Genomic DNA, 27409 nt, shown 5'->3' on the forward strand with positions numbered 1-27409 from the left:
ATGAATCATTGCAACTATTTAATTTTCCTACAAATTGGTTCTTTGCTAAGTTGTCTGTTGTGTGCAAACACGATACTGGTTCATCCCTTAAGTTAGGTGCTCTTCTAATGCAACAAAAAAAAAATTGAAAATGGTCAGGTAGAAGGCCTGGACTGAAAATTAATTTAAAAGCAGAGTGAAAAAGCAAAGAAAGGCATTGAAAGACCTTCAGAAAATCTGGAGAAGAACTGCTCACAACTTTTGAAAAAGATAAAGGAAAGCCTGGCTCCTTGGAAGCAAAATATAAAGAAATGGAGGGTGGCTTAAGACTTTTGCACATAATTGGCTATAGATACAAACTGCATTTAGTAGCTCATTGAAGTGGACAGTAGCTCAGTGGCACCATTTGCATATCTATCCAGATTGCAAATGTAAAATTATGTCTTCTCAGCCAGCAATGTTGCTTCTTTAGGCTACGTCCACACCAATGCGTTTTCGTTTGAAAACGCATCATTTTCTCTCCGTTTTGACACTGAGGCTACGTCCACACGTACACGGGTATTTTTGAAAACGGAGATTTTCCGTTAAAAAATAATCCCGTCCACACATAAACGCAGAAATGAAGGAAAACGCTGCTAGGAACATGCCAAAGCAACAGGTGGCGATATATTCCTAACCGTGTAGAAATGTTGGCCAATCAGAAGTCTAGAAGCCTCGGTAGGAAATAGTAAACAAAGCTGGGGCGTAGAAGCAGAACCAAGTCGTATGTGTGGAAGAACAGTAACTGTGTGTGTATGTGTAAGAATTTAAACACTGCAGACAGTACAATTAACAGTAACAGTATTGTAGAAATTCATTGCACCTAAACAATAACGTGGCGCACAGTGTGACATCAAAAAGGCGCACACCTTTGACGCTGCGTTTTCTCAGTTTTTCTCGTCCACAGTAAATGCAAAAACTGAGTTTTCGAAAATATCCACCCTGGCAGGCATTTTTAGAAATCTTCGTTTTCAGTGACCGAAAACGCAGTTTACGTGTGGACGAAAGGTGCAAACGCATAGAAAAATCTGCGTGTTCAAAAATACCCGGGTACGTGTGGACGTAGCCTGAGATGGCGTTTTCCCCAAGGAAAAACGCAGCAATTTGAAAACGCTCTCGAAAACGAATACATTTGAAGACGATGCGTTTGCGTCGCAGTGTGGACAGGGAAAACGGAGACTTTCTAGAAGGGTGACACATTTTAGTCATGTGATGCATCATGTGACCAATTAAACAATGATAGCGGAGGACATTATACAGCAGTTGTTTTGTTTGCTCTCAATTTTGACAGCCCTATTAAAGATTAATATCAGTTTGTACATGCTCCAGATACCTTTTCTTCAAATTATTTAATTCTTACTCGCTTTTGCAACTTTGCACTTTTGTGTTACTCGCAGCAACAACGTCACCTCATTGTGAGTCCATTTAAAAAACTCGTTGCTTTTCCTCAACCTTTTGCCGCCACGTTTCAACGATTCAAAGTAAATAAACGGCTGACAGAAATGAGGCAGGCCGAATCTTCTTGCGCTTCACACACGCTCAGTACTGGAACGTAAGTGTTTTCGGCCGTTTCAATGTGGACGCACAACTCTGTGAAAACAGCTGAAAACGCTAGTGTGGATGTGGAGCGTTTTCAGACGAAAACGCAGTTTTTTTAGTGTTTTGAGAGTTGGGGGTGTGGGTGTGGGGTGGGGAAGGGGGGCATTTTAGAAGATGCAGACATAAATTTTACTTTACTGGGGAAGGAAATGGAATCTGAATAATTTGCCTCAAAAAGTTGGATGACTCATCTGTAGTGACTGAACCTCACTGCAGCTATTCTGGTAAAAGAAAGCCACAGAGGCAGAGAAAAATATGGGGCAGTTGAGACTTGTGCTGAATGGGTATGGGATATATGTTCACACGATCATTTGGCTCTTAAAGGGTTCAGAAGTGTAAGGGTGAGTTCACTGGTGGCACAGAGGGTTTATCAAAGAATGTTTGAGATAGTATTTTTTAACATATGAAGAAGTATACCTGCAGACAAAGTTAATACGTGTAAAACTGGTGGATTACCCCTTTACAAAACCAATGTCTATTTAAAATAACCAATTAATATAAAAAATGACTTCTAGCAAAAGTTTAAATGCTAAGCCTGAGTTTTCTAGGTCATAAGAAAGAAATTAAAACCGTCCTATCAAAAATATAAACTAGAAAAGGAAGCTGCACACCTATTACATTGTATCTGACAAAAGAAGCTCCTACCAGTGTAATGTGTTACACTGTTTCCTGCCTGGCTGTAAGTGCCTTGAAGGTGTCTCAGATGGAGAAAAACAAACAAATATAGACCCCAAAATTACAAGCAAGTACATAACCATTAGAGCTGGGCGATAGAACGATAACGATATGTATCGCGATATAACTTTTACTCGATAGAGAAATTAAGCTATCGCGATAGACCTCGCCGCTCTTGTCCTCTTAAAATAAAAAAAAATAAAATAAAAATTAAAAAAAAAGGTCAGCCAATCCAAACTAAGTAGCGCAGAGCCGAACCAATCACAGCCGCAGCGTCACGTCGCGTGACTTGTTACATACAGCACAAGTGCCAAGCCGCACGTGTGTTTGTTTGGGAAGCAGCCAGCGGGTAATGGAGCCAGCGCGTAATGGAGGAAATGAGTGTGCCGACTAGAAAAATCAACCGAGCGTGACCGAAGAGAAAACAGTTGACGGTTCCAATGCCGGAGAGATTGTCGAACGGAAGAGCCATAGAAGTTCCGTAGTGTGAAGGTATTTCGGCTATTTCAAGTCTGACAAAAAACAGAGTAGCATGCACTGTAAATTGTGCCGAAAGCAAGTCTGGAAATACAATAAACTGGTGCATGCGTCACACTGCGCGCCACGTTATTGTTTCGGTGAAATGAATTTCTACAATACTGTTACTGTTAATTCTACTCTCTGCAGTGTTTAAATGCTTACATATACACACAGTTACTGTCCGTCCACACACACGACTCTGTTCTGCTTCTATGCCCCAGCTTTGTTTACTTTTTCCCACCGAGGCTTCTAGACTTCTGATTGGCCAACATTTCTGCACGGTTAGGAATCTAGCTCCACCTGCTGCTTTGGCATGTTCCTAGCAGCGTTTTTCTTCATTTCTGCCTTTATGTGTGGACGGGATTATTTTTTTAAAACGAAAACGGAAAATCTCCGTTTTCAAAAATACCCGTGTACGTGTGGACGTAGCCTCAGTCTCTGACTGGAAGCGCTAATTCGTCATTCGGCTTTTGTCAGACTAAAGTAACTGTTAAAACTGTTTGAAAAGCTAAGCTATACAACAAGGAGAGATTGAGAATTTCCTTTTAGTTCTCAGTTTATTTGATATTGACAAAAGTTAGTCAGTTTTGTCTGTTCTTCTGTAAAACAAACTAAGATTTATTTTTAGAATTAATATTTTGTTTCTAAGTGGAATTGACAATTTAGTAGTCTGTTTCGTTTGTTCTATTTTGAAACTTAAACGCTTTAGCGGCTGCCTTTTGTGTAGTTTGCAATATTTGCCTTTATTTATCTGAAAAAGTCTCATGTTCCTTAAGTACATCTACCCTGTTGAACTTATTATGGGAAATAAATATTTAAATAAAAACAAGCTGCTGATTATTTCACATTTTACTTGTGAGCAACGGCACATTTAAATCTTACAAATATAGTTATTTGGCTTATATCGTGATAGATATCGTTATCGCCTGAAATGAAAAAAACATATCGTGATATGAAAAAATCTCATATCGCCCAGCTCTAATAACCATCCAAGGGTACACAAAGCCTGTTGAGATACAGTCTATCTTTTACAAAGGTCAAAGACAAGAAGTAACCTGAAATTTAAGAACAAACCAGAAAGAGGCACAGGTCAGGCTGCTCACTTGAAATCACAGCTGCTACAAATTACAAGCTTTGACTTGTGAAACAGTTGCCATAATCAGCCGTGTTGTGGTTGTAGCTGGAGACTGGGATGGACCAATCACAGATGGCAATTGGACGACAAAGAACAGGTTCAGGCACCAAAGCAGAGCAGCACACACTAATAGTTAACCACACATGGGAGGGAGCCCAGCAACCTGGAGTGGTAATACACCTTATATATAAAAGGGTTTATGTACCCTAAATGGCACTGTAAATGACAGAATGGTGCAGAATAGTGACATTAAAATAATAATGGTAGTGGTGCTTTTCCACATGTGCAAACAGTCCTATGCTTTCATTTGTATTGTTGCTTCACTGTGTTTAGACTCAGAGAGAACAAAATAGTTGTTGACCTGCAAAAGCCACTTTTTTCGTTCAAAAAAATGTTTATGGATCAATAAGTCAACTGATGAAGAATCACACCTATAAGCAGAATTGATACTGGGATTTTTGGATAAAATATCATCATTATTCATCCAAAAGTTTAGCAGACAGTGACAGTTTTAAGCGTGAAACTGAGCAGAAGGGTTACAGAGCTGCAGCTGCGAAGGGAACACACAACGTTGCCCGAGGGGAAAACACCTGGAGCATCTGCTGAGCAGTTGTGAAAAGACAACAGAAAGTTTTAGTTGTAGTCAAGACACAAAGCAGTGAGCCACACTGAATCTACTTTCTAATCTCTGTAATTTAATTGGTTTTTCTTACATTTCTTTTTCATGTTGTGCAGCATGGCATGTGAACCTAGCTGCCTTTGCAAAACTTTCTAAACTTCATTCATTAGTGAGAGTTAAAGCCATGGGTGCCTATGCTCTTACTTTTGAGTGGGGTGCATTCCCATGAAGCCAAGCACTGATCTCCAATTCACGCTTTCAAAAGCCCCCCTTGGTGCAGGCATCATCAAAGCTTTATGAATGAATCTGTATGCTCATTAGCATGTTAGCTGAGCGGAACCGAAACCACTGTGTGCTGGGGCCTGCAGCTAAACAGGTTTAAATATGGAAGCCTCTCTGTTAATTATACAGTTTCACGCAGTATAGTCGGTTGGTGTAGAAGCTCTCCTACTCTGCAGCTAATCAAGTTGAAGCACTGGCTGCTTGCAGAGAGCGAGAGAGAGAGTGAGAGACAGATGCTAATCAAGTAGAAAGTAGTGACAAAGTATTTTTGTGCATGTGTGCCCATTTTCCCATTACTGCACTGTGCCAGCGGCGCTCGCTCTATTTATAACCACAGGGAGCTAAATGGAGAGAGTTGATGCCAAGAATAGATGAGTTTCCTCATTATAGAAATTGCTTTGTGTGCACAGAAATCTGTCACAGGTCGCATTCACATTATGTCCACTGTGACACAAGTGGAACATTAATTGCTTATCCCTGATTTTAATCACTTAATATGAGAATTAGGATAGTTATTTAACAGTATAAGTGGAATGCATATACTTTGTTTTGTTGTTTTTCTTTTCTTTATTATGGGTTTTCTCTGCAGGCACGTCCATTTGACTTTGAGGATGGAGATGTGTACATGTCTTCCCATGAACATCGTTTCCGCTTGTTCAGCTCAGTGGAGTATGAAGGACAGCTGTACATGACCCCACAAAACTTCATCGAGTCGGTTACCATGAGTGAACCGAGAAGTACGTATGAAAAAATAGCTTGTTTTCTGTTGTTCTCAAAATTGTGTCTCCTTAAGACAAAAATATTTGGGGCTTATTTTATCTGCTTAATCTGCATATATGACATGTACCCAGAGTACTTGACTGCTTCATTTAAATCAATCATTTAACACAAATTTATATTCTGCTTTTGATGGGACGTGTATATATCTCAGCACTGCAAAGGATTGCTTTCACAGGGGAACTACCAGAAAATGCAGTTTGTAAATTTCTCCCCTCCTCAACCAAGATCCAAGGAGGAGGGAAGTTTATTTAACCAAGAACTGAATGTCTTGAGAATATCTTTTACAGGGGTGTTAAGCATGAACCTAAATTGTCCTGAGGCAGCAGTGGTCACCACTAAACCATCGTGCTGCTGGCTATTTCTATGAAACACATAACCAAACAATATCATCAGCTGTATCTTCACAGTCTCTCCTATATCCTATTATTGAATATTATTAACTCCATGGTCTTGGACTGTAGCTGGTAGACCTAGTTCTGCTCTGCAGTCTCAGTGAACTCTGCATAGTGGCACATGAACCATTTGTCCACCTGGTTCAGGTTAGGGTGGCTTCCAGATCTCTGGTGCAAAACAAGGTCTACTCATGCAGTCCAAAATGGTGGAGTTGGAATCTGTCCAACCACGGCCGAGACTGAGCAAACAAGCTGGCCAGTGAGTCTTCCCGTAGGGAAAACACAGGAAGGGGGCAGGGCTAGCTGGTTGTCCACAAATAAATTAGTTCTGTCAGAGTGCTAAAAATAAAGATGGAAAATGTGCAGAAAAAATGCTAAAATCAGTCACCACTGTAAACTTCTATGCTTCTTTTGCCATTAAAAACTTTTATTTATATAAATACAACTCGAAGTGCTTTGCAATTCAGCTGCAAGGATAATTAAATGTTTTAAAGAAAATCTATAACAGACAGACTTAAAGACTTGTCAGTTAAAGGTTAGATTGAACAGCTGAGTTTGAATGTTCACAGAAAGTTATCCACCAATCAGTAGGTCTGCTATTTAAAAGCAGCGTTCCACCTTTTTGTAATAGCTAACACTGACATCTAAAGAGGCTTTCTGTCATATTTTGAAACATTTTAATTTAGTTATGCACATGATTAATTGACTTAAATGTTGCTGCTCTTGCTAATCGGTGCTAGAAGTACAAGTCGATTAAATGAATCATTCATTTTTAATGAATGAACATGCCAGCTGGGTCTAAAGTCTTATGCAGCTACTCTACACAAGCCTAGATGGCAGCGCCTCTCTCTTTTCAATGAGAAATTGTAAATATGAAAAGTAAGACAAATGACTGCCTTACAAATCGTTTCTTCAAATGGCTCTTAAGTACACATAGTGTTTGATAAGGTAAAATAGCAACCTCAGAGGTTCCTGGGATTCATGGAGAAACATAAAATGATAGGAAGTCTATAGTGTAGGACGGGGAAAAGCTAATTTATACTTCAAGAATTTAAGATATAAATTACATTTAAATTTAAGCAAGATTTGATTGGATACTTGAACCCTTTGTTTTTATAATTTAATTGACAGTGAATACCTCATGTTTACTGATCCCTGTTTGGTGGTTGATTTTAAATATTACATATGTATTTCAGTGCCAGGTATACAATTTTTTGCCATCTCTTAAAAAACTTTAAAAATATGGTTTTAAAACACATCTTTGTAATTTCTGTTGGCCCACTGTCATTTGTAACAGATTAGCCCTGGCTGGCTTCTTCAAAGCAGGTGGCTTTAAAGCTATTGTTTAGTCTGTGGTTAATGTTAGTCAGACGCACACATTCCATTTGCTCTCATGTACCCTTTCTCTTACCCTGCAAATATCTAATCTGGAGAATCATCTTAAAATTTTCCTGTGCGACCACTGCTTTAAGTATCTCTTCACATGTGGAAGTTATCACAAACAAAAAGCTGCTATTTATTTATTTAATGGATATATAATTGCGTTGCGTGCAAACTGTGCACCTGTATGTGTGTGTTTACATCTAGCCTTGGCTCGCTGACATACGATACAGCCGCACATGCCCTCTCGGCAGCTGACATCCTCGAATGGCCCCTTTGAAGTTGAATTAGATGAACTTTGTTGTATAAAACAGAACAAAAGTAGTATGTGCTTTTACAGGGACATTCCACATACTACAAAGACAAGCACAGGGCACTTGAGATGGTACAAATGGGCCTGTGATGATGACAGTGTATATAAAATGAGTGTGCCTGTGTGTGTGTGTGTTGTGACTGTACCTGGCACATTAAGACCCATTTCTAGATCACACAGATGCTATCTGACTGAGCCCACCCAAACTCTCTTCTCCTCTTTCCCTTCTTCTTCTCTTCTCTTTTGTCTCGTTTCCCTGGCAGGCAAGAGGCCCTGGAGGTCCCTGACAAAACAGGTGGGAAACACACTCTAACTGTTTTTCGTGCTCCTCTATATTGCAGACAGACATCTGTTGCATGTTACATCTAAATCAGTATACACTGCAAAGTTTAAAACCTATTTTCCTAGTATTTGTCATGAGTTTCTGCATACAAATGTCATGATTCCTCATACGTATGTATTGCAGATTATCTCTAAGTTCAGCAATAATCAGGTTTACTAATTTAAAATCCAAATGTAAAAATGTAAGTGCATTAAAGAAATACTGTATGCAAAATACTGAGGCTCTGAAAATTTCATACAGCACAAACAGGATCTTTAGCTTTATTTAAACTGTAGATCATACCATTGAATGTGAAAATACAGGATATCGCCACATCAGTACTCACCTGGTTATAATCTCAGTACCCTGTGCAGTTTTCATGTTGCACACCCTCCCACACTCATGAAAGCTATGGCTTGCTGTTTGGCTGGCACTGGACAATGGTCACTTAATGCAGGTCTCCTGTGTCTTGCGGGCTATAAAAGCCGGCCCAGGTGAACCACTCAGTCTCTCTCTTCCACTCCACCTGACATCAACTTATTAGCAATCTTTGTGTCTCGGTTAGGTTATGTATAATAAATTATTTTATATCTACGTGAGCTTCTTGTGTGAAATCCCTTTTTCTCACCTTCTTTGAGCCAGTTTGTGACACAGTTTACATTAAGTTTTATTCATATAAACTGTATATAAAATCAGCCACTTTTTAAAAGTCTTGTGTTGAAGGGTTGCATTATTGTGATCCTAATTTTTTAAATTTGATAACATCCATCAAATCTGAAAGGGAACCTGAGGATGCTACACATGCCCGTAATACAGTATCTTATTAATAACAAGATGGCTACATTCTGAAGCATAACTTGTTTAATCTTTTGTTTAACGTAAAATCAGACCATAAAATAGATTTTGAAAAGGATTTGAACATTTAAACAGTGATTTTAGACACAAGTAATTTTTACATTCTTTAGATGAATGCTCAATCATCCAGGTAAGTAAATCTCCAAAAGTTGATTCTGTTTTTTTTTTTCCTAAACACTGTGTTTCTGTGACTTTTGAACCCCAAAACACACTGCGCCAAAAATTGGTCCACCCCAAGGATCGGGTGCCCCGACACAAACACAGTAACATAGTGTACGCTGTTAAGTGCCAGGACGATTGCCAGGATTTATACATCGGGGAAACCAAACAACTTCTGGCAAAGCGGATGGCACAACACAGAAGAGCTACCTCGTCAGGCCAGGACTCTGCAGTCTATTCACACCTACAGGCCAGTGGACACTCTTTCAATGGAGGGGGGCCTAAGGGTACATCTTTCACCATCTTACAATGCTGTGATTGCAGCCATTCCCCAACTCTCTGTGAATGGTACTGGTGGCCATTGATCAGTGGGCTTCGATCAGTGGTTGTTGATCAATGGTCATGAGAATTTGCATAATTAAGATGAAGGAACTGACCTCCCATTTTCCCTTCAGTGGGCTGGTTTTGGTCATTATGCAAATGAACTGGGGATTGGGGAAACCTGCAGTCAGCTGAGACTGAAGAACTTGGATGAGTGACGAAACGTTTCTCCCACTGAAAACACTACGTCCAGATAAACAGAATCAACTTTTGGAGGTTTTTACATTTTTGTTAAGTGTTGTAACTTCTTTTTAAGAATCCATAAGGAAATTCTTGTGCTGCTGGAGTGTGAAATCTAAGAAAAATGCAGACTCCACTCAAATCCTAATTCACAGCACCACAAATGGTCAAAACCTCCACAGGCTACTTTTGGTACTTTATTTTTTCTTTCTTCAAAGCAGTCTTTGTGTCAATTAAAAAAAAAATATATACATACATTCCTTTCTATACAAGTCATATAAAATACCACATTAATAACAATACTAAAATAGTTGGCCTGCCAAGCTTTTTTTTTCCTTCTTTCCACGGCATGCTAACCTTTCCTGTTTGCGCTGGATCGGTGTGTGTAAAAGTTGAAGTTTGAAGTTAGAGGTCTGTGTTTTTAGAGTTTATCTTACCTTTTTATTGTGTGTTTGTATGTGTCTGTAAGGAGCTGGAGAAGATCCTATCAGACACTCCTCCCGTGTGGAGAGGATCCTCCAAACTATTTCGCAACCTGAGAGGACGAGGTCAGAGAGCGTACACACACACACACACGCACACACGCACATACACACAAAACAGGAGCAAAATACCTTTTCACTAAATAAAAAAAGGAACACACATGCACTGTACACAAAACCCATTGACACTGTTTTCTCTTTTAATTGTTATCAGAGCACATAAGTAGGAGTGTAAGAGTCAGATAATAACAAGGTCAGTGAATGTCAGTCAAATAGGACTCGGTTTATATGATGAGTAAACATGGTAAAGTATTTAAGTTTCTTCAGCTTTCAAGTTGTTAAAGATTATTTAAAATACTGAACAATTGTTTGCTGATACACTGTCAGAGAATTTAATGTTGTAAAAATCACGACTGTCATTTTAAGACCATGTAATGTCTATTCTCTATGTCTGTATGTTCCCTAACTCCTCCTAATCAGTCACTTTAATCAGTTTGAATGAAACTTTATAAACTGCCTAGAGCACCACGATTATCATTTATTTAGCTTTTGGAAATTATTTTTAAAACACACAAATGAATTGAGTGCTAAATATAATACTTTGTCCTCTTATAAGTCATATATATTATGTGTAGTAACTAATGTCAAAACAAATTGTGACATTACATTCACATTATGTATGTGTACATTGTTCGGAAATACATTTTGGTAATCAAAATTTTAGTGCAGTGACACTTTGGGTTACTGGAATGAGCTGTCATGCATATATGTAAATAAGTGTGCATCAAACAGTGACACTAATAGTACCTGGGATTGATTGCTTTGTCTTATACAATAAACATGTCGCCTGCAAAGAAGAATAGATACAAGTATTTATTATTCATTTGTCTGGTGTTTATGAACAGCCATTTATGCCATATGACTACATAAAAAGATATTAATGAAGATAAAGAGAATAACATGATAAATTAGCATATATGTCTGTGTTTTAGGACAGGAGCAAAGGGGCGGGGTTTTTGCTTGGATCACTAATATAATTATGCATCCTTGCAATTAACTTAATTATCTTTATTATGTATTTTTTTTCTTTTCATTCAGCCCGCAAATACCTAACAGAGGTAGTAGAAATCTAAGAGGTATTCTTGCATCATGTTATATTTCTTAGGTGATACACCTGCATGACTGTCAGGGTTCTTACATTATTATACAGTAACTGCGATGACCTAACTGTGCTTTTGTGCACATTTCCCAGTGCTTGGCTCTCAGTGTGTGATAAAATCATACTTGTGAGTTGTGTGTCACTGTAGGGGTCTCTAATCCAAGTTTGTGCCATGCTGTTACTCCGTACAGCTGAACAACCTCCTCTCCTCTCCTCTCCTCTCCTCTCCTCTACAATTTATGCAACACTAAAAGATAGAGAAAAGCTCACCCTAATTAAGCATTTGCCTCAGGAGTATGTAACAGAGGAATAACACAGTCTGGGACTGATTCCCTGTAGTGATAATTACACAGATACACAGATATACACACACTGGGAGATGCTAAATATAGCAAACCATGTGTGATGCATCCCCTCTCTTCCTCTACCATAATAACAAAGGTATATTCTTAAGCTTGTAACGTTTGAGTGTGTTTGATTTAGTCTACAGGGACAAGTAGCCAGGAGGGTGGTCTGCTTCCTTTTTTCATCAGAGAGATGGAGGGAAAAAAAGAATAGAGTAGGAAAATCAAATCAGGGAGTGAAAAGGAGATTTAAAAGGAGAGTGGGAGAAATATAAGAAACAGATGGAGTGTAAAAGATGGGCTATAAAAGACAAACAGGCAAAGTAGACAGAGAAATGAATATGGTAAGAGAGGAAAAAGAGAAAGTTTGTAAACAGAAACCTCAGGGTAATCTATGGTTATTGTACTTTAACCATTCATTCCTGGTGGAGCACTACTGAGACCACACACACCATCAAGATTTAACAGGGCTGATTTTTTCATTCACATACAGTAAAACATTCTTGATTTCCAAGGTTTTTTTTTTTTTGGTTTTTTTTACATATTTCTCATGTGTCAGAACATCAAACAAATTTAAATGTTAGACAAAGATAACCTGAGTAAATACAAGCTCGCGGCTGTAAGAGACGCTCAGAGCAAAGGCTCCAGCCATCCATTCCAATACAAACACATCAAAGTATGACTAATAATTCAACAATAAAATAGCTTTATGTTGTGGCCATCACATTGTGTTTTCCAAAGTGATTTAGGATCTGAAAGTGAACAGATTTAGGGTACGTAATGCTTTTTTCGGTTTATTTTCATTTCACACGTAAAACACATTTATACATTCATTCCAACTTGCTCTCATTCCCATACCGACAATTTGTCACAGTCGTTGGTATTTTACGCGTCAGGATGAGAACGTGTTGCAAAAAGCAACACATCGTGCCACGATATTAAGAAACAGCCGAAAAACAAAGTCATTGACATCTATCAGTCTGGATTTCAAAGGGTCACAAAACTACTGCATATGTTACCTAGATTTCACAAAATTCATACTACTTTTTTTAATTCAGGTGCTTTCAGTCCCATTCCCACAGGTGTATAAAATGTGTGGCCTTGCATGCATTTGTAAAAGAATGAGTCCTTCTACAGCGCTCACTGAACTCAGTCGTGTCACTGTTGCAACAAGTCAGTCCATTAAATTTAAATCCTATATTTTCACAATCAGCTGTAAGTGGTTTTACTACAAAGTGGAGGGATTTAGTAACCATAGAAACTCAGCCATGAAGTGGCAGACCCCATAAAGTTATATAGCGGGGGTCACCGAGTGCTGAGGTACATAATGTGTAAAGCTCCAAAACTCCAGTGACATTAACATCAGCACACAAGCTGTTCTCAGGAACTTCATGACATGGCTTTTCAGTGGCTGAACAGCTCCTGTGGGTGTGATGTGTACGTGGCCCAGTACGTTTGAAAGTTGAAATCGTTGTAATGTCTTTGGATTTCTGAGCTCGATAGAGTTGAAAATCAGACAAAGACTCAAAGGGGTTCACTGTGTCTGTGTGTTAATGTCAGAACACACTACATTAATTCATGATTGATTAATTGATTATCAGTTATTTATGACTACCACAGTATGGGTAATGCATTACTGTGCTTTAGAAAAATTGACTGTGTAAGTATACAGTAACATGCTGGGTATGTATATCGCAGATTTAACACAATGTTAATCCATGTTTCCATCTGTCACACACAACAGCTGAGTAAATATTCCTTTCATAGTACCAGTATAAAGCATTTGTGTTAACTGGGAATGCCTTTTTGGTTTTTGACTTTCTGACTTTGATAAAGTAAGTGAAATGCCACACATTGGATAATTAAATCAAAAATAATTTCAGACTGCAGTGAAAATATAACTGGAAATATAGTCAAAGCAGTAAAGACTCATTGCAGTCATTTGCATTGCCTGTATGCAACATGGAACATTGTTACCTGTGCCTAATATGTTAATACTCATGTGACACATTCATGTTTTCCATTTAAAACGGTTTATTAGTACTACTGTAATGTCATCATGGTTCACATGTACTTAACTAACCCTTATATTTGTCTTTAGTTGACCTGCACAACAAACACAAAATTTAGATCTTCTTGGGCTTCTTAATATATGCTATTCTAGTGAGTCCATAGCAGATGTCCATAATAGAGGAAGGTGCTTTAGTATTAACATATGCATTGATATAGATTAAGTTAAATAAATTTCTCTGGAGGTAAATATCAGGGTTTTTTGAGTTAATAAAATTTCTTGGGGCTGATTCAAACCATCAGATTTGTTATTATTGGATTACAATGGACTCTTAACATCTTTAACCCACTGACAATTAAAAGAAAAGGAAGGCAAAATCAACAAACATATGGAACATATGTTAATGTTAAAACTATTGGAGAGGACATATAATGCCTGTTTACAGCCCTTTCCATCATGATTAAATATCACCTTGAGATCAGTATTAATCCCTCTTATTCTGTGGTATATCACTGAAAGCATGGGAGCGTAAACACACAACAGACTGTATTATAGAAACCTGAGTAGCTTCAATTTTGTATGCTCTAGTCTATGCAGAGCTCAGGCTACATGGGGGAAAAAGACTTCAGTTCCAAACCAGCTCCTCTACACAAAGCAGTCAAGCATCAGCAAAACACAAGGCTCACACTGACTTTAACTGGTGTCGTGTTCACCCTCACACACTCATGCATACATACACACAAATGGGGGAGAAGTCTCCCGTAACACTCAAGCGAACCACCCTGAACTATCTGAACGATCAGACAGAAAGCGAAAAAAGAGGGAGAGAGAGCGTAGATGGAGCTGCAAAGATTCCTGAATGTGCCTGAGGCAAGAAAGGATCACCTCCTGAAACATTTTTCACTTGCTTATCCAAACACAAGACACATACACACACAGACACACGCTAGCCTGTGTCTTTAGTCTGGACACTTGGGGTGTAGAAAAAGAATCGGTGTGTGGCCAAATGGCCGCTGGCAGCTCCGCTTTGAGAAGACACATTTTAAGATGCTATCTCCATGAAAGGAAGGATTATGTGTGTTAGTGTGTATGTCTTTGTGTGAGGCCCACAGTCTTTGAACATCTGTAAACATTGTGAATGTGTGTATGTGTGTGTGTGTGTGTGAGTTGAATATGACCTCTTCCTTAACTCTCTCTGTCTTGATCTCATTACCAGGCATCATCTCATACACAGAGTACCTGTTCCTGCTCTGCATCTTGACAAGTGAGTCAATTCAGTTGCACACATTCTCCTTTCACTTAAACTCATCTGCACCTTTTTATCATATCTCTTTCACCCAGTTGTTGTTTGCATTATTATATTCTTATTTTTAGAAAAATTACGTGACAAAGTGAAGTGCGCTAAGTACATATAGAAATTTAAAAAATGTTGATCTCACAAATGCTGTGGTTTTCCCCTTCACCTTAGGGCAAGACAAAAAGAGACAGAGACAGACCAAAGATGAAAAAAATGTAAACGTAAGGAAAGTTGCAAGAACATCTTCTCAAAAGATGAAGAAAAGTAATAGATAAATTTCTTTAACAAAAGAAAAAAAGAAAGTGGCTATAAAATTCCATAAAGTTTATTCTTTTCATCTGGAAGCAACAATTTCAGTACTTTCAGCACTCATCCAAGTGACCCAGTCTCCCCCTAACCTTACAAACAGTCCAGCTGCATAACGATTGAAAGTAGCGCCACTGCATAACAATGAGCAATGAGATCAGTTTCATAATGGTTGATATGCAAATTGGCGTGACCGTTAATCAGTAGCCTCTTGCACTCTTCACAGACAGTTGGGTAATGACTGCGATCAGATGGTTAAAGATTTTCTCTAAGGCCTCCTCAATTCCAACATTGTCATTCCCTTTTCACATAAATGTCCTCCTTGGCTCCTTGATGATACCAGCGTTCCTCCCTGTCCAGGATGTGCACGTCCTTGTAATTGAAAGCGTGACCATTGGCCCGTGTGTCTAAGTGGACTAAAGAGTCAAGGCCAGAGGACGAGGCTCTTCTGTGTTGCGCCGTCCACTTAGCCAGAGGTTGTTTGGTGTCCCCGGTGTATAATTTACAGCCATCCTCTTGACATTTAAGAGTGTACACTGTATTGCTCTGATGCTTGGGGGTGGGCCAGTCACTGGCATAGCATGTTTTAGGGTGTTTTACAAATATGGATCTCAGCTGTACTGACACATAAGGGATCAATAAAAAGTTGTTTCTTTTAATGATTTTTCCACAAATTTTAATTTTAATTCAACCTAAATAGATGATGGATGAAGTTATAGTGAATAAAAATAAGCATACTTGATCTTAACTGCTCAGTTTCTGCTTGCAGGGGGCTGGAGTTTGTCATAGCTGCCACAGGGTGAAAGGCAGTGCACACCCCCACACCAAAAACCATAAGACCATAATTGAAATTACATTTTACTTCATCTCTTAGACGTATGACCAGCATGTGAAACTAGTTTAAATAGAAATTACTGTCTTTTTTTCTTTTTCTTTTTTTTTTTACATGCATGCTTCCTTGTTTGGCCTTAAAAATGGTTGAATAAATAGAATAAAATGTCAAATTGAAAGGTCAGTCTGTAGCAAATGTATTTGTTCTGCTATTGTGTTTTTTTTTTAATAACTTTAACCTGGTCAACACTTTAATGTTTTCTTTGGATAAGCAGCTATGTTTGAAACTGTGGCTTCATTTAAGTCATTCTCCCTCCTATTGATGCTTTGAGACACTTTTTCCACTTACTATTTATGGATTTCAAATTGCCTTTAACAAACACATGCACACACTCACCCTATGTGTTCCCTTCTCTGTTCCCCAGAGCCTCATGCTGGCTTTAAGATTGCTTTCAATATGTTTGATGCAGACGGCAACCAGATGGTGGATAAGAGGGAGTTCCTAGTGGTGAGTCGCAGATATTGGGAGAAAACCTGAATTTACATATTAATATTAACCCTTTTTGTTACTCCTTTTACTAAAAAGCAGTGTTAAAGAATAGCTTTAGTATTAAATAACAATCCATGATTTTAGAGTGGACAAAAGACAAAACCTTACTTTTGAAAATCTAATTTTGACTTGTACCATGGTGTTTTAATGTAGTTTATTAAATTACTAAAATTAAAGAGGCCCTATTTTGCCCATTTTCAAGTCAATATTTTAATTCTTGGACTCTTATAGTACAAATATGTTTATGTGATTTACAGGAAAAAGGATACTAAATCTTATACATCAAATGACGGGCTTTAGTGCAGACCCTCAGTTCATCCAGTGTCACCCTCTGACTCATGATGTCTGGTTTTTGAAAAGTAAAGATTGGCGTACCAGAAATCCTCATCTTGAAGCTTTAAAAACAAGATTGCACAAATCAGTCCATCCTAGATGTTTTTTCCTTGCCTGGTTGTTTTCTATGTCAGTATTAGCAACTATAATGAACTTAACACTGTTTATGAACTGTCAAACCAGGCATAGTAGAAACACTTGAATTGTCATAGATCACATTTATAGATCAAATGTCAGTATGTCAAATCTTGTCTACCTTACATTACTAAAATGATTCCTTACCCACTGTGACTTGGGCTGTTACAGTACTACAAGCTCAATACTGATAAATTTAATACCTGACATTCTACCATTTTTGATATCACAGGTCAAAACTCCCCAAAAAGGACAACAAGATTTTTTGATTTTCTGTGGTAGTGCTGTGCTTCTGGTGACTTGGCTCCACATTTTTGTTGCTAATCGAGTAGAGTTGGTAAGGCAGGCTGCTCTAGTTGATGTTAGACTTTTCCTAGCTTCTGTCTGGGATTTTTAAAGAGATTTAACAGTTTTTAGATACAAATAATTGTGCTCTCTGGTTAAATTAACATCACCATGTTACAGATGGGCAAGATTGAGAACATTTGCTGCTACTACCTTATTGAAAACTTAACAGACTGACAGCTTGAAATTAATCTTGATTCTCAGCATGTTACATTACGTTTGTAAACTCAGTAAATCATTTCAGAATTTGGACTAATGCTTGGTCGTGTTTCAGCTTTATCTGCCTGTAAGACTGTTCCTCAAGTCTCATGCAAGCATCCTTGCGCTCTCAAACAATACATTCACAGATTGCATCATTTACAGAAGTCTTTTCCCTATTAAAGTGTCTCCATCATCTTAATCAATAAAAAAAACATTTGGCCAACATTGTAGTACCCTAAGCGAATATACTATTATGTACCTTTATTCCCAGTGCCTTGAGCTTTAACTATATTTTAACGTTTAAAGCAGTTAAAAAGGTTGACTTTGAATTTGCATCTTCTAAAGGCAGCTTATTTACAAAGCTGAGAAGACTAACTGTAGGATTTCTTGAGGGCTACACATGTGTTTCTTTCCCTGTGGGATAGAACTGACACGTTTTCAAGTCAAAACACCGCTGCAGGCATGAAGGGATCAGAATCTCTGAAGGTTGGTGGGAGTGGGATGGCACATCAGCGGGAGGGAGTGGTAATGATTTAAAATCCTGTGGGAGCAGGCAGGTGTGGGACAGAAAAAGATTCTCACATTGAGGGTTTAGATACAGATTTTTCTGTTTTACATGTGATATTGGTTGTCAGAGTAATTAAATATTCTTAAATGGAAATTGAACAATACCAGTGACTATTGCTGTCTTTTATGATCATATGCTCTTAGAGAGCGTTTATGTATCTGTATTTGTGTAGACATCAGGTTGCTGTGTTTGTGGTTGTGCATTTTTTATTTAACTCTTAATTAATTATAACATTTATATTACAAATCTCGTTATTTTATTTCAAAGAAATTAGTATTTTAATTTAAATTTGAATAAGTAAGTATATAAAAACTTACCCGACACTGTAGTGTAGAAGCAGTTGTTTTTTTTTCATATTGAATTCAGCATTGATTTTTCCTTTAATAACACATATGCATAAACATAAATCACTTCCAGAGTGAAACCTGAATACTCCCTTAATCATGCTGCCAAAAGACCATTACCTGAATGACATCATAGATGTGCTTGAAAGAGTGAATGACCTTGTTTGAACTCATTTGAGCATTTCATTTTTTTAACAGCGTTTTAGATCTGACTTTGAATTGTCAATGAGCTCCTCGTCTTTTCTCTCATTACAGCTTCAGGAGATCTTTAGGAAGAAAAACGAGAAGAAAGGAAGGAAAGGAGATGCTGAGAAGTCCGCGCAGTTGGTAAGGAAGATGGTAACGGGGTGTGGGGGTGTATGCTCAGACAAGCATGGGTATTACTGCTAATTAACCTTAATGCTGGCAACAGTGAACCAACCATGAATAGTCTATGTGGACGTGGACTTCATAAATGCTTCTGTTGTTAGTGGGGTAAACTTAAAAGACAGGTAAACATTAATGTAAACTTACTTTACATTTTAATATATCCATGAGTGTAAACTGTCACAACACCTCTTACCATTTAGTTAAGGTTGCTGACAGAAGTGCTGTGTCACACTGCGCACATGGATTTGTTAAAAACGATCATCATGATCGTCAAAGTTAACTGTCATTTGTATTCATGCAGGTGTGAAACTAAACCTTTCATGTAACTAGTTTTGAGTGCATGCTGCCTCGTAGAAACTGTTTGGTATCTCTGTGACAGTTATCCCTGCTGTGGACTTGGTATATTTGATTTATATATATGATAGAATATGTGTCTTTCTCAGCACTTTATGCGATTGAGTTTTAGAAATAACACCAAGCACCTCGCATTACTGCTCTCTTTGTGTCAGAGTGTATATGCAACTTAATAACTATCAAAGAGAGCAGGTTTGATGAGTTAGTATTAACTTGTCCCATCCCACATATGTGTTGTGCTACAAACAGATTAATTAAGGTAACTTACAAACAGATAAGCCATTAGGTATCTTGTGCATTAGTTATAGTAAAATGTTCTCAAGGTAAGTTTTTCATGACATGATTTGCAAAAGAAATATTTAAAAGCTTCTTATTAAAATCTTCCTTTTGTTACTTATCTATATCTTATTGATTTTGAAGTAAATCTTTCAAACCCAAGTTTACTAAGAACCTGTGTAGATGTGTAAGCAAATAAGAGATAGAGATTTGTTGATCTAAGCATTGGGTATCTTACAGAACAGTCCTGGTTGTGCTGTTGGCTCACAGGAAATACTGTCACTGAAAAATGAAGGATATGTTTCCCACATAACTTATCTCTTGAAAGTACATGCTTGGTGTTAGGCACAGTGTGTATTCTAAAATGTAATCATAGATGTGTTGAAAATGGCACATCCTCTTTCCTTGCATGTACTAACATGTCTTTTACCTTCTCTCCTCCTCTCTGACTGCATGCTCTGTCCTCTTCTTTCTCTTCCTCGTGTCTCTCTCTGTGTGTTAGAGTATGCAGCTGTATGGATATCAGGTTGCCCCCATGAACAGCGTAGGTATCCACATGGCATAGTCTCGTTTTCTGCTTTTTAGATAGATAAAGATATTTATGGAGCAGAGAATAGGCTGTTTTTATTAGCTGGGTCAGTTCAACAGCTTTATTGTTTAGCAATCAGTCAGAGTAGAAACCTTATGGTAACAAAAAGCTTAAGTTTTGTGAAACCATGTGAGAATATGTTAAACTTTACCTGTGTGGAATTATATTTGTGTCAATAATAATGTGAAATAAAACATAATCATGGGCAAATATTTAAATTGAACACAGTAAACTGAACCTGTCAATCACAGAGGTTATGAGGTCACTTTCAAAGTGACCTTTTCCCTTTGGGCTCTGCCCTCCAAACTGTCAAAAGTCAGAATCATTCAAGCGAGACACAATTCAGCTTCGAGACAGCGTGAATCTGCTGCAGTGATTACCAAGGAGGTATTTTAACATTTCCGATGAATATTTTTGGGCTGCTGTGTGGAAATGAATAGCTGAAAAAATATAAATGATTTGTCTGTGATTGTGTTTTAGCTCACCTGCCACTTGTGACACATATATATTTCCATACATCTGAACTGTTTCTCAGTCACTAAAACATTTGCTTTGCAGTCTGTGTGTCACCATGCCTTTTAGATACAATTATTAAGTTTAATGTGAAAAATTAGGTGACAAGAGTTACATCAATCATATCTGTTCATTAATTATAAGGACACACCAACCCTGCCAAGTTTAAATTAATATAGATTGCCAGGACCTTTAAATATCACACATTAAATCACACATTAATGGCCTTTATTTTGCGTTCAGTTTAAACATTCCATATAATATATATATATGCAGCAGAGTTTTTTAATACACTGACTCTCTGGAGTCTAAAAACCTTAATAAAAATAAAAAGGCCTGTCATTCCCTTCTGCTCCTGATGATGGAAAAAGCCTTAAATTTGACCCAGTCCACCTAATCCTCTGTTATCAGTGAAATGTACTCTGTAAGCTACTTTGAAGGATGAATGTAAGAGAAAGAGAGAGGGAGAAGGGAAAAATTCAAGAAAGGTTGCCCATCTGTCAAGTCAGCTGATTGATTGATTGAGGGATGATTAATGGACAGACAAAGAAAAGAGTAATACATTTAAGGGGTCAGGAGAGATGAACTCTTATAAAAAGAGAGCGATGTAATTTAAAATGACCTGAGACCCTGTAGAGCTCTAAAGACAATCAGACTCCATTTTAGTCCTTTTTAGGACATGTGCTGTATTTTTTGGCAGTATTGTTTGTTCCTGATGGGGGAAGTTTGTTAATATAAAGATATAGAAGGAGATTTTTTAGGGAAGGAGGCCAAGGGTACATACAAAAATATGTTTCTGTTGTCTGAACAAAATCATATTTACATAAAGAACACAAAGAGGTTGAATTTGTCTGTTGAGCCTTATGAGATCGAAAATGAAACAGATTTTTACCTCTCAAGGATGAATATTTCTTATTTACCAACCCTGTGCAAAATGCTGATAGATTTGACTTATTAATTGTATGTAACCTGATGAGCTCTAAGTCGGAAAACAATTATTAAGGCATCAATCATTAGGAAATAGTTGGAGATTGGCTATTGGGTATCAATGATGATGACTAAAACTACTGAAGCTGCTGTACAAAATTTTGCATATTAATGAATAATAATCACGTGTGACATTTCTGAAATGCTTTATATTATGGTTTAAATATTTAAATAATTAATTATACTTAAATTCTATATGTTTTTTCCTGCCTGGATTGTATTAGAAAAGATTTGCATAATTCAAAGTTCAAAATAATCCTTACTTCTGTTATTCTTGATGCAGCCGAGAAAAACGAGAAAAGCAAATTTAGCTCAAAAGCCACCATCCTTTTAATACAGCTTTCTTTTAATTGGTTGTCCATTGCAAACAAAAAATTTGAACAGCAGGTGAGCGGTGCTTCTGTGATCACAGCCAGAGCCGTGTACTTTAGATCACCGTATTAAGGACATTGCCTCCCTTTTAGCCATAAAAGCAGAAAGAAATGTTTAAAACTGAATGTTTTGGGTTAGGGTTCCAAGCCTGAGCTTTTCGCTCACAGAGATCACCAGGACCTCATTATTTGAAACATTGGACATTTAATTATAGTTCCATTTTATCACTTTCAAGTGCTTTTTTGTACCTAGTGTCTGTTGAGATGTAATGACAGTGACTGTAGCTGTCTGTTATGAGTAGTAATTTATATGTGGAGTGGAAACGGCCTGCAGTGTAGTGAAAATCAGCAGTGTGCTGTCAGAAACAATACACTACCAGCCACTGCTCTCTCTCTCTCTCTCTGTCATGCTGTCTCACACATAGACAGACACACACAGACAGACACACATATGCACTCCTCCTGTCACTGCTGTGATGGATAGCCGCATTGTCGCACTGAAGTTAAGAGCATTGCAGGGTCATGTTAAAATGGCTGCTGTTGCTTTCTCCCTGGAGAGAGAGACGAGGTGGGTGGTTAGAAGCTCAGCACCGTGGTCAGCCTTTATTAAGGTAGAATAACGTTTGCTAACAGAGCCAACTGTTGCTATAGAACTGCCTAAAGTACTTATTTAATAAAGAAAATGTGCTATAGGGTGACATCTTCATATATTTCTTCTTTAAAAACATTTTTTTTTCCTTGTGTTTGTTGCTGAGTCAGCAACATGAGTGAGTTATAGCTTCAGTGATTTAAACAGAATAGCACATCCATCATCATCCTGATGATTCCCTGTTGGTAGTATCCTTTCCTTTACCTGTAATCTAAACCTAGCTGCAGAGAAGCTAGCTATTTGTGTATGCCCCTTCCTGTTTGATGCTAACATGTTTTTGTGTTTTTTTATGTTTGAATGGATAGGGTCTCCTTTATTGAGAGAACTAGTGAGTGCCATGTGACACCTTTCCTAAATATCCACCTGTATGTTCACATATAAATTCAGAGATATAATCTGTGTATGTTTACTTATAATGACAACTGATTGAATGGGTAATGGACGTTTATTTCCTGTACTGGTTGATTTGGAGGTTGACTGACCCTGGCCCTGCTTGACCACTCCTACAGGTGCTAAAAAAAGACAGTCAGGAGTTTGTGGCGCGGAGTTACTGGGACGTTTTGAGGCGAAGCGCCAGTCAAGTCCTCTTTTCTGACCTGGCGGAGGTACACATACCCAATCGTCCACTGTTCCTTCACCCCTGCATTCATTATCCTTCACTTTTTTCCTCATTCTTCAGCACCAGATAGTTCACATAGAGGATCCAAATACCCCCACACGTTCACAAGAAATATGTTCCATCAAGCTGGCCAGAATCAAACTCGAAATCCTATATACTATATAATACTTTTCCCTGAGAATAAAAGCTTTACTTGAAACACACACCCCAGTTATTCTCCAATCTTCAGAGAAGTCATGTGTTAATGGTTGAAGTGCAAATGCACCAAAAAAGTTACTTTGAATCTTCACTCTAATATAGTCATTTTGGGATTATTGCAAAAGCTTTGGTCGTTCTAACTTTTATTCTGGTTTGGCTTGATAGTGATGATACGTTTCCTTGCTTTCTTTCTTTGTTTCCTAGATGTTAGAACAGAAATATCTCATCATTCTTCCCAGCGTTCCTTCCTTTGTCCCACAGCATTCTTCTTTGTTTTTCTTTCTAAAAATAGTAATAATTTAATTTTAGACTAGTGTAGAAATCATCACTGGTTTTTTTTTTCAGTGTGAAATCATGTTTGTTTGGATGAGTTCTAAAAGAAACATTTAAAATCGGCATTCAAGCTCCAATGTTTACCTTTAATTTGTGAGAAAATATCTTTTTCTACTCGACACACTGTGGATTTGAATGAAATAATGTGAGCATCCTCCAAATGTTTCCTGTTTTGCTCCATCCTAAGTCATTTCACTCTGTCTGTGAAGATATTTATTTACTTTTGGATTATGAATATTTTGAAAGACTTTAGCCTTTGTTGTTGATCGGTACTGATCCATTAAATGACAAAGATTTTAATGTCCTTTTTTTAATAACTTGTCTTTTTTTCACCTTCTTTCTGTCTTCATTCTGCTTCATATGTGTATCTGTGCCTTGTTATCTGTGCCGTGTTGTGACTAGTGGCGTAGCTTTGGTGTCAGATCATTCCCACATTGCGCCACAAGTGTTTAACAAGGATAAGACGGTTGACTGCAGAGCACATACAAAATCTTTGTCTCTTTATCACTACAAACTTAAATTCACGCAGTAGAATTCATGAGGAGTTACAGGACAACATCTTACACTATGATTTACACAAAAGGTTAACATTTGGAAAAAAAAACAACCTGCAAAATCCCTGGGATCAAAATTAAAACCAGATGGTGAGCTGAACTAATCGGAACTAGCAGGCATCCAACCTCATCCTTATTGTTTTAATGCACTATTCCAAGCTAGGAAAAGGCGATGATAGAATAATTGCTGAGACATTACCTCAGAAGCTTTTATGCTCTTTGGATCCCAGAATATCTGTTCATCAAACTGATACTTCTTAACATATTTCATGACTGGTGGTTTAACAAATGAGCTGTCTCAATAAATCAAAGTTAGTGTTTCCAGTTATTTCTACAATTGCAGCTTAAAGTGTCTTCCTGATAGTACTTTCTGAAGACTGGTAATCATTAGTAACAGCTAAAATAGTGCTAACAGACTAGCTCACTAATGACAGGTTGTCTGCTGTGTTGGCAGCGGAAGCTGAGGTTGAGGTAATGACAGTGAAACATAATGGGGTTGACCTTGTATTTACACCGTGCAGCCTTTCATCTGCCGGGATGTCAGACGGACAGAGCAGGAAAATCAGACATGGGGGGAAAAGAGTAAGGATTTTTTTTAATGGAGGGATATATTAAACATAAAAGGGATTAGAAATGATTTAGGATTAAATTAAGTAAGAAAAAAATGTGAAACAGTGACAAACAAGATGACAGCCAGGCAAAAGATGTAATTCAAAGAAATATAACATATCTTTAAGGACGCGATATCAGATAAGTGGAAAACATGAGGGTGAGGAGCACGCGAAGGAGATAAAATCAGAGTAAACAAATGGGTGAAAAAGGCCAAAGGAAGATGACACAGGTCAGCAGGCAGAACAAATGTTCAGGAACAAAGTGAGTGAGAAGAAAAGAAGTTCGGGAAGTACATTTGGGTGAAAAGAAAGAACCAGGTTGTATTTAGAGAAAGATGTGTTTACTCAACAGATTAGTCACCATTATACCTCTTTCCTTTTGTCTGGAGAAGGAGGGACTGACTGACAGGTAGAAAAGGAGGGAGTGTAGGACCGAGCAAATCACCTCTCTGTTTGTCAGGTGAAGGAGGTACTGACGGGTAGTGTGAGGTGAAAGGAAATCAGCGTAATCAGAGCAGGGGGTGGGATAAGATTAAAGGTATGATAAGAGATGTGAAGAAGAAGAAAGAAAGAAAATGTGGGAGATAAAAGTCATTGCAAGAAAATTGAACAAGCCATGAAACGGAAAGGGGGGGTTGGCTGTTTTTCCCCCTGGAAGGTGTGACTGACTGACAGTCTGACTGACTTGACTAAAGACCCACAATGAGCTCTTCCTCCGGAGTATTACTCACAGATGGGGAGGGTGAGGAACAGCGTTTAGCGTTTACATCAGTAATTACTGTTTTTAGCCTCAGCTTCGTGATCAAAGACTGCACAAGCTCACAGATAAACACACAGATGGACAAATAGACACATGCATGCACCAGGTGTTGGCTCGTGCCTTGTGGGCGTGGTAACGATTACGTTGTCACGGGGATGATGAGCTCACACTAGTACCGCCACACTTCCAGGAATGATAAGCTTGTTATGATCCGTTTGGCATTACGTCGACAAGTTGGTAGACTGATCTGGATGCTTGAAAGCCTTTGCTATGACAAAGTTATTGCACATCACAATGACAAAATTCTTTTGGTTAGACATGTAAGAAAAAATAGCTCTAAAATTTGTAAGGGAGGTAGGCTCATTGTGATTATGGACTAATTAAAAGGTGGCTGTAGCCTCTGCGCCATTGCTAATTTATTAGCCAACTTGTGTTTTTAAAGCTGAACACTTTGATCGTTGTCATCTAATCTTTTTGAAAAACAGACATTACAGGTGTTACAATTTGACTGTGACACCAAAAGATACCAAATGGAGAAAGATACCAAAGGCACAACTTGCTTTATCATCCTTATGGACACTATTTGCAGCCGTACTTTAGAAGATGAGCATCTTATTGTGTTCAGTAAGAATCGAAGCTAGCAAATAATCCATTGAATTTATCCAGAAAGGGGAATCGAGGGCCATTTACCCATAGATGTCTACACTTTTCTTTTTTTTTTTAATGTATTTATTTATGCAAGTTTCAAAATTTTTTACACATTCACAAACAGTGGGACAGAAGAACACAGACAATAAAGACAATAACAACCAAAAAAAACAAAACAAAAAAAAAACAAAACAAAACAAAAAAACAACAGAGCAACAAACCACACAACAGGGTACACGGCCAGCACTTATTAAAAACAGCAGAGAAGCAAACAAAGCAGATGTCTACACTTTTTGATTTTTTTAGCAACCAAAGAAGTCGCCCCGTGCTGGCTGGTAGAAGAGATTACACTTAAAGAGACTTGAACATATAAGATGTATTGGCTAAAATAAACTTCTTTAAAGTCTGTGGTCATGGTGAGGGTACACATTATTGATGATCTAGCATCAAACAACATTATAAGACAGCATCCAGTGAAAAATAGGTTACCATGGACTAAACATAAATAATCAAAACTTTAGATCAAATTGTTTCAGTGCTACTACTTTCAATTTCAAAATATCTGACTGCAACTTTATTATTACTTTGGTCTAGCTCATTTTTTAGCAGCATCGGGAGCTTCTTTTGTGAAAAATCTTAATTAAAGTTAATGGAGGAATTGGTAGTGACCAAAGTAGTGGTCAAAAATCTCTTAATGTAGCTTTAGTAATTAATTTTTAACCACATGTTCTATTTTTAACAAAGCTCAGATAACTGGTGTTATATCCTACACCCACAGTGTACAATCAATCTAAGTAATCTAAGTAATTTCCCTTGCTAGTTTGTACACTTCAGTAAATATCACTCCAACCATAGTGTATTCCACTCATTTGCAGGCTTTACTTCCTGTAGCTGTGGATCCATCCTTTTTCAAAATATATCTTGAAGACTCCTGAAATACATTTAGTACAAGTCTTTGTGCAACAGCTGATAACTCACTGCAGCGGTGAATAGACACCCACCAGATACATAAACTCCTCAGTCACAATAGTTTTGAATAAAGATAATGCGAAATGATTTCCTT

At 37.8% G+C, this 27409-nt stretch overlaps 1 protein-coding gene across 4 annotated transcripts in view; it reads left to right on the forward strand.

Moving 5' to 3' along the window:
* The window catches only part of micu3a (mitochondrial calcium uptake 3a), a 41283-nt gene that overhangs the window by 4910 nt on the left and 8964 nt on the right, over positions 1-27409 (forward strand). For 3 of the 4 annotated variants that reach the window (XM_085410332.1, XM_085410335.1, XM_085410333.1), the window contains exons 2-8: positions 5437-5584; positions 7976-8007; positions 10079-10157; positions 14822-14869; positions 16465-16547; positions 18771-18842; positions 23133-23228. In XM_085410332.1, coding sequence (XP_085266458.1) covers positions 5437-5584; positions 7976-8007; positions 10079-10157; positions 14822-14869; positions 16465-16547; positions 18771-18842; positions 23133-23228 — 558 coding nt within the window. The remainder of the gene's footprint in view (positions 1-5436; positions 5585-7975; positions 8008-10078; positions 10158-14821; positions 14870-16464; positions 16548-18770; positions 18843-23132; positions 23229-27409) is intronic. The other variant, XM_085410334.1, reaches the window with a different exon arrangement.

This window comes from Rhamphochromis longiceps, linkage group LG6 (assembly GCF_057381845.1).
Source record: "Rhamphochromis longiceps isolate RC_006_pf linkage group LG6, R_longiceps_female_GT1.1, whole genome shotgun sequence".
NCBI classification, from domain to species: domain Eukaryota; kingdom Metazoa; phylum Chordata; class Actinopteri; order Cichliformes; family Cichlidae; genus Rhamphochromis; species Rhamphochromis longiceps.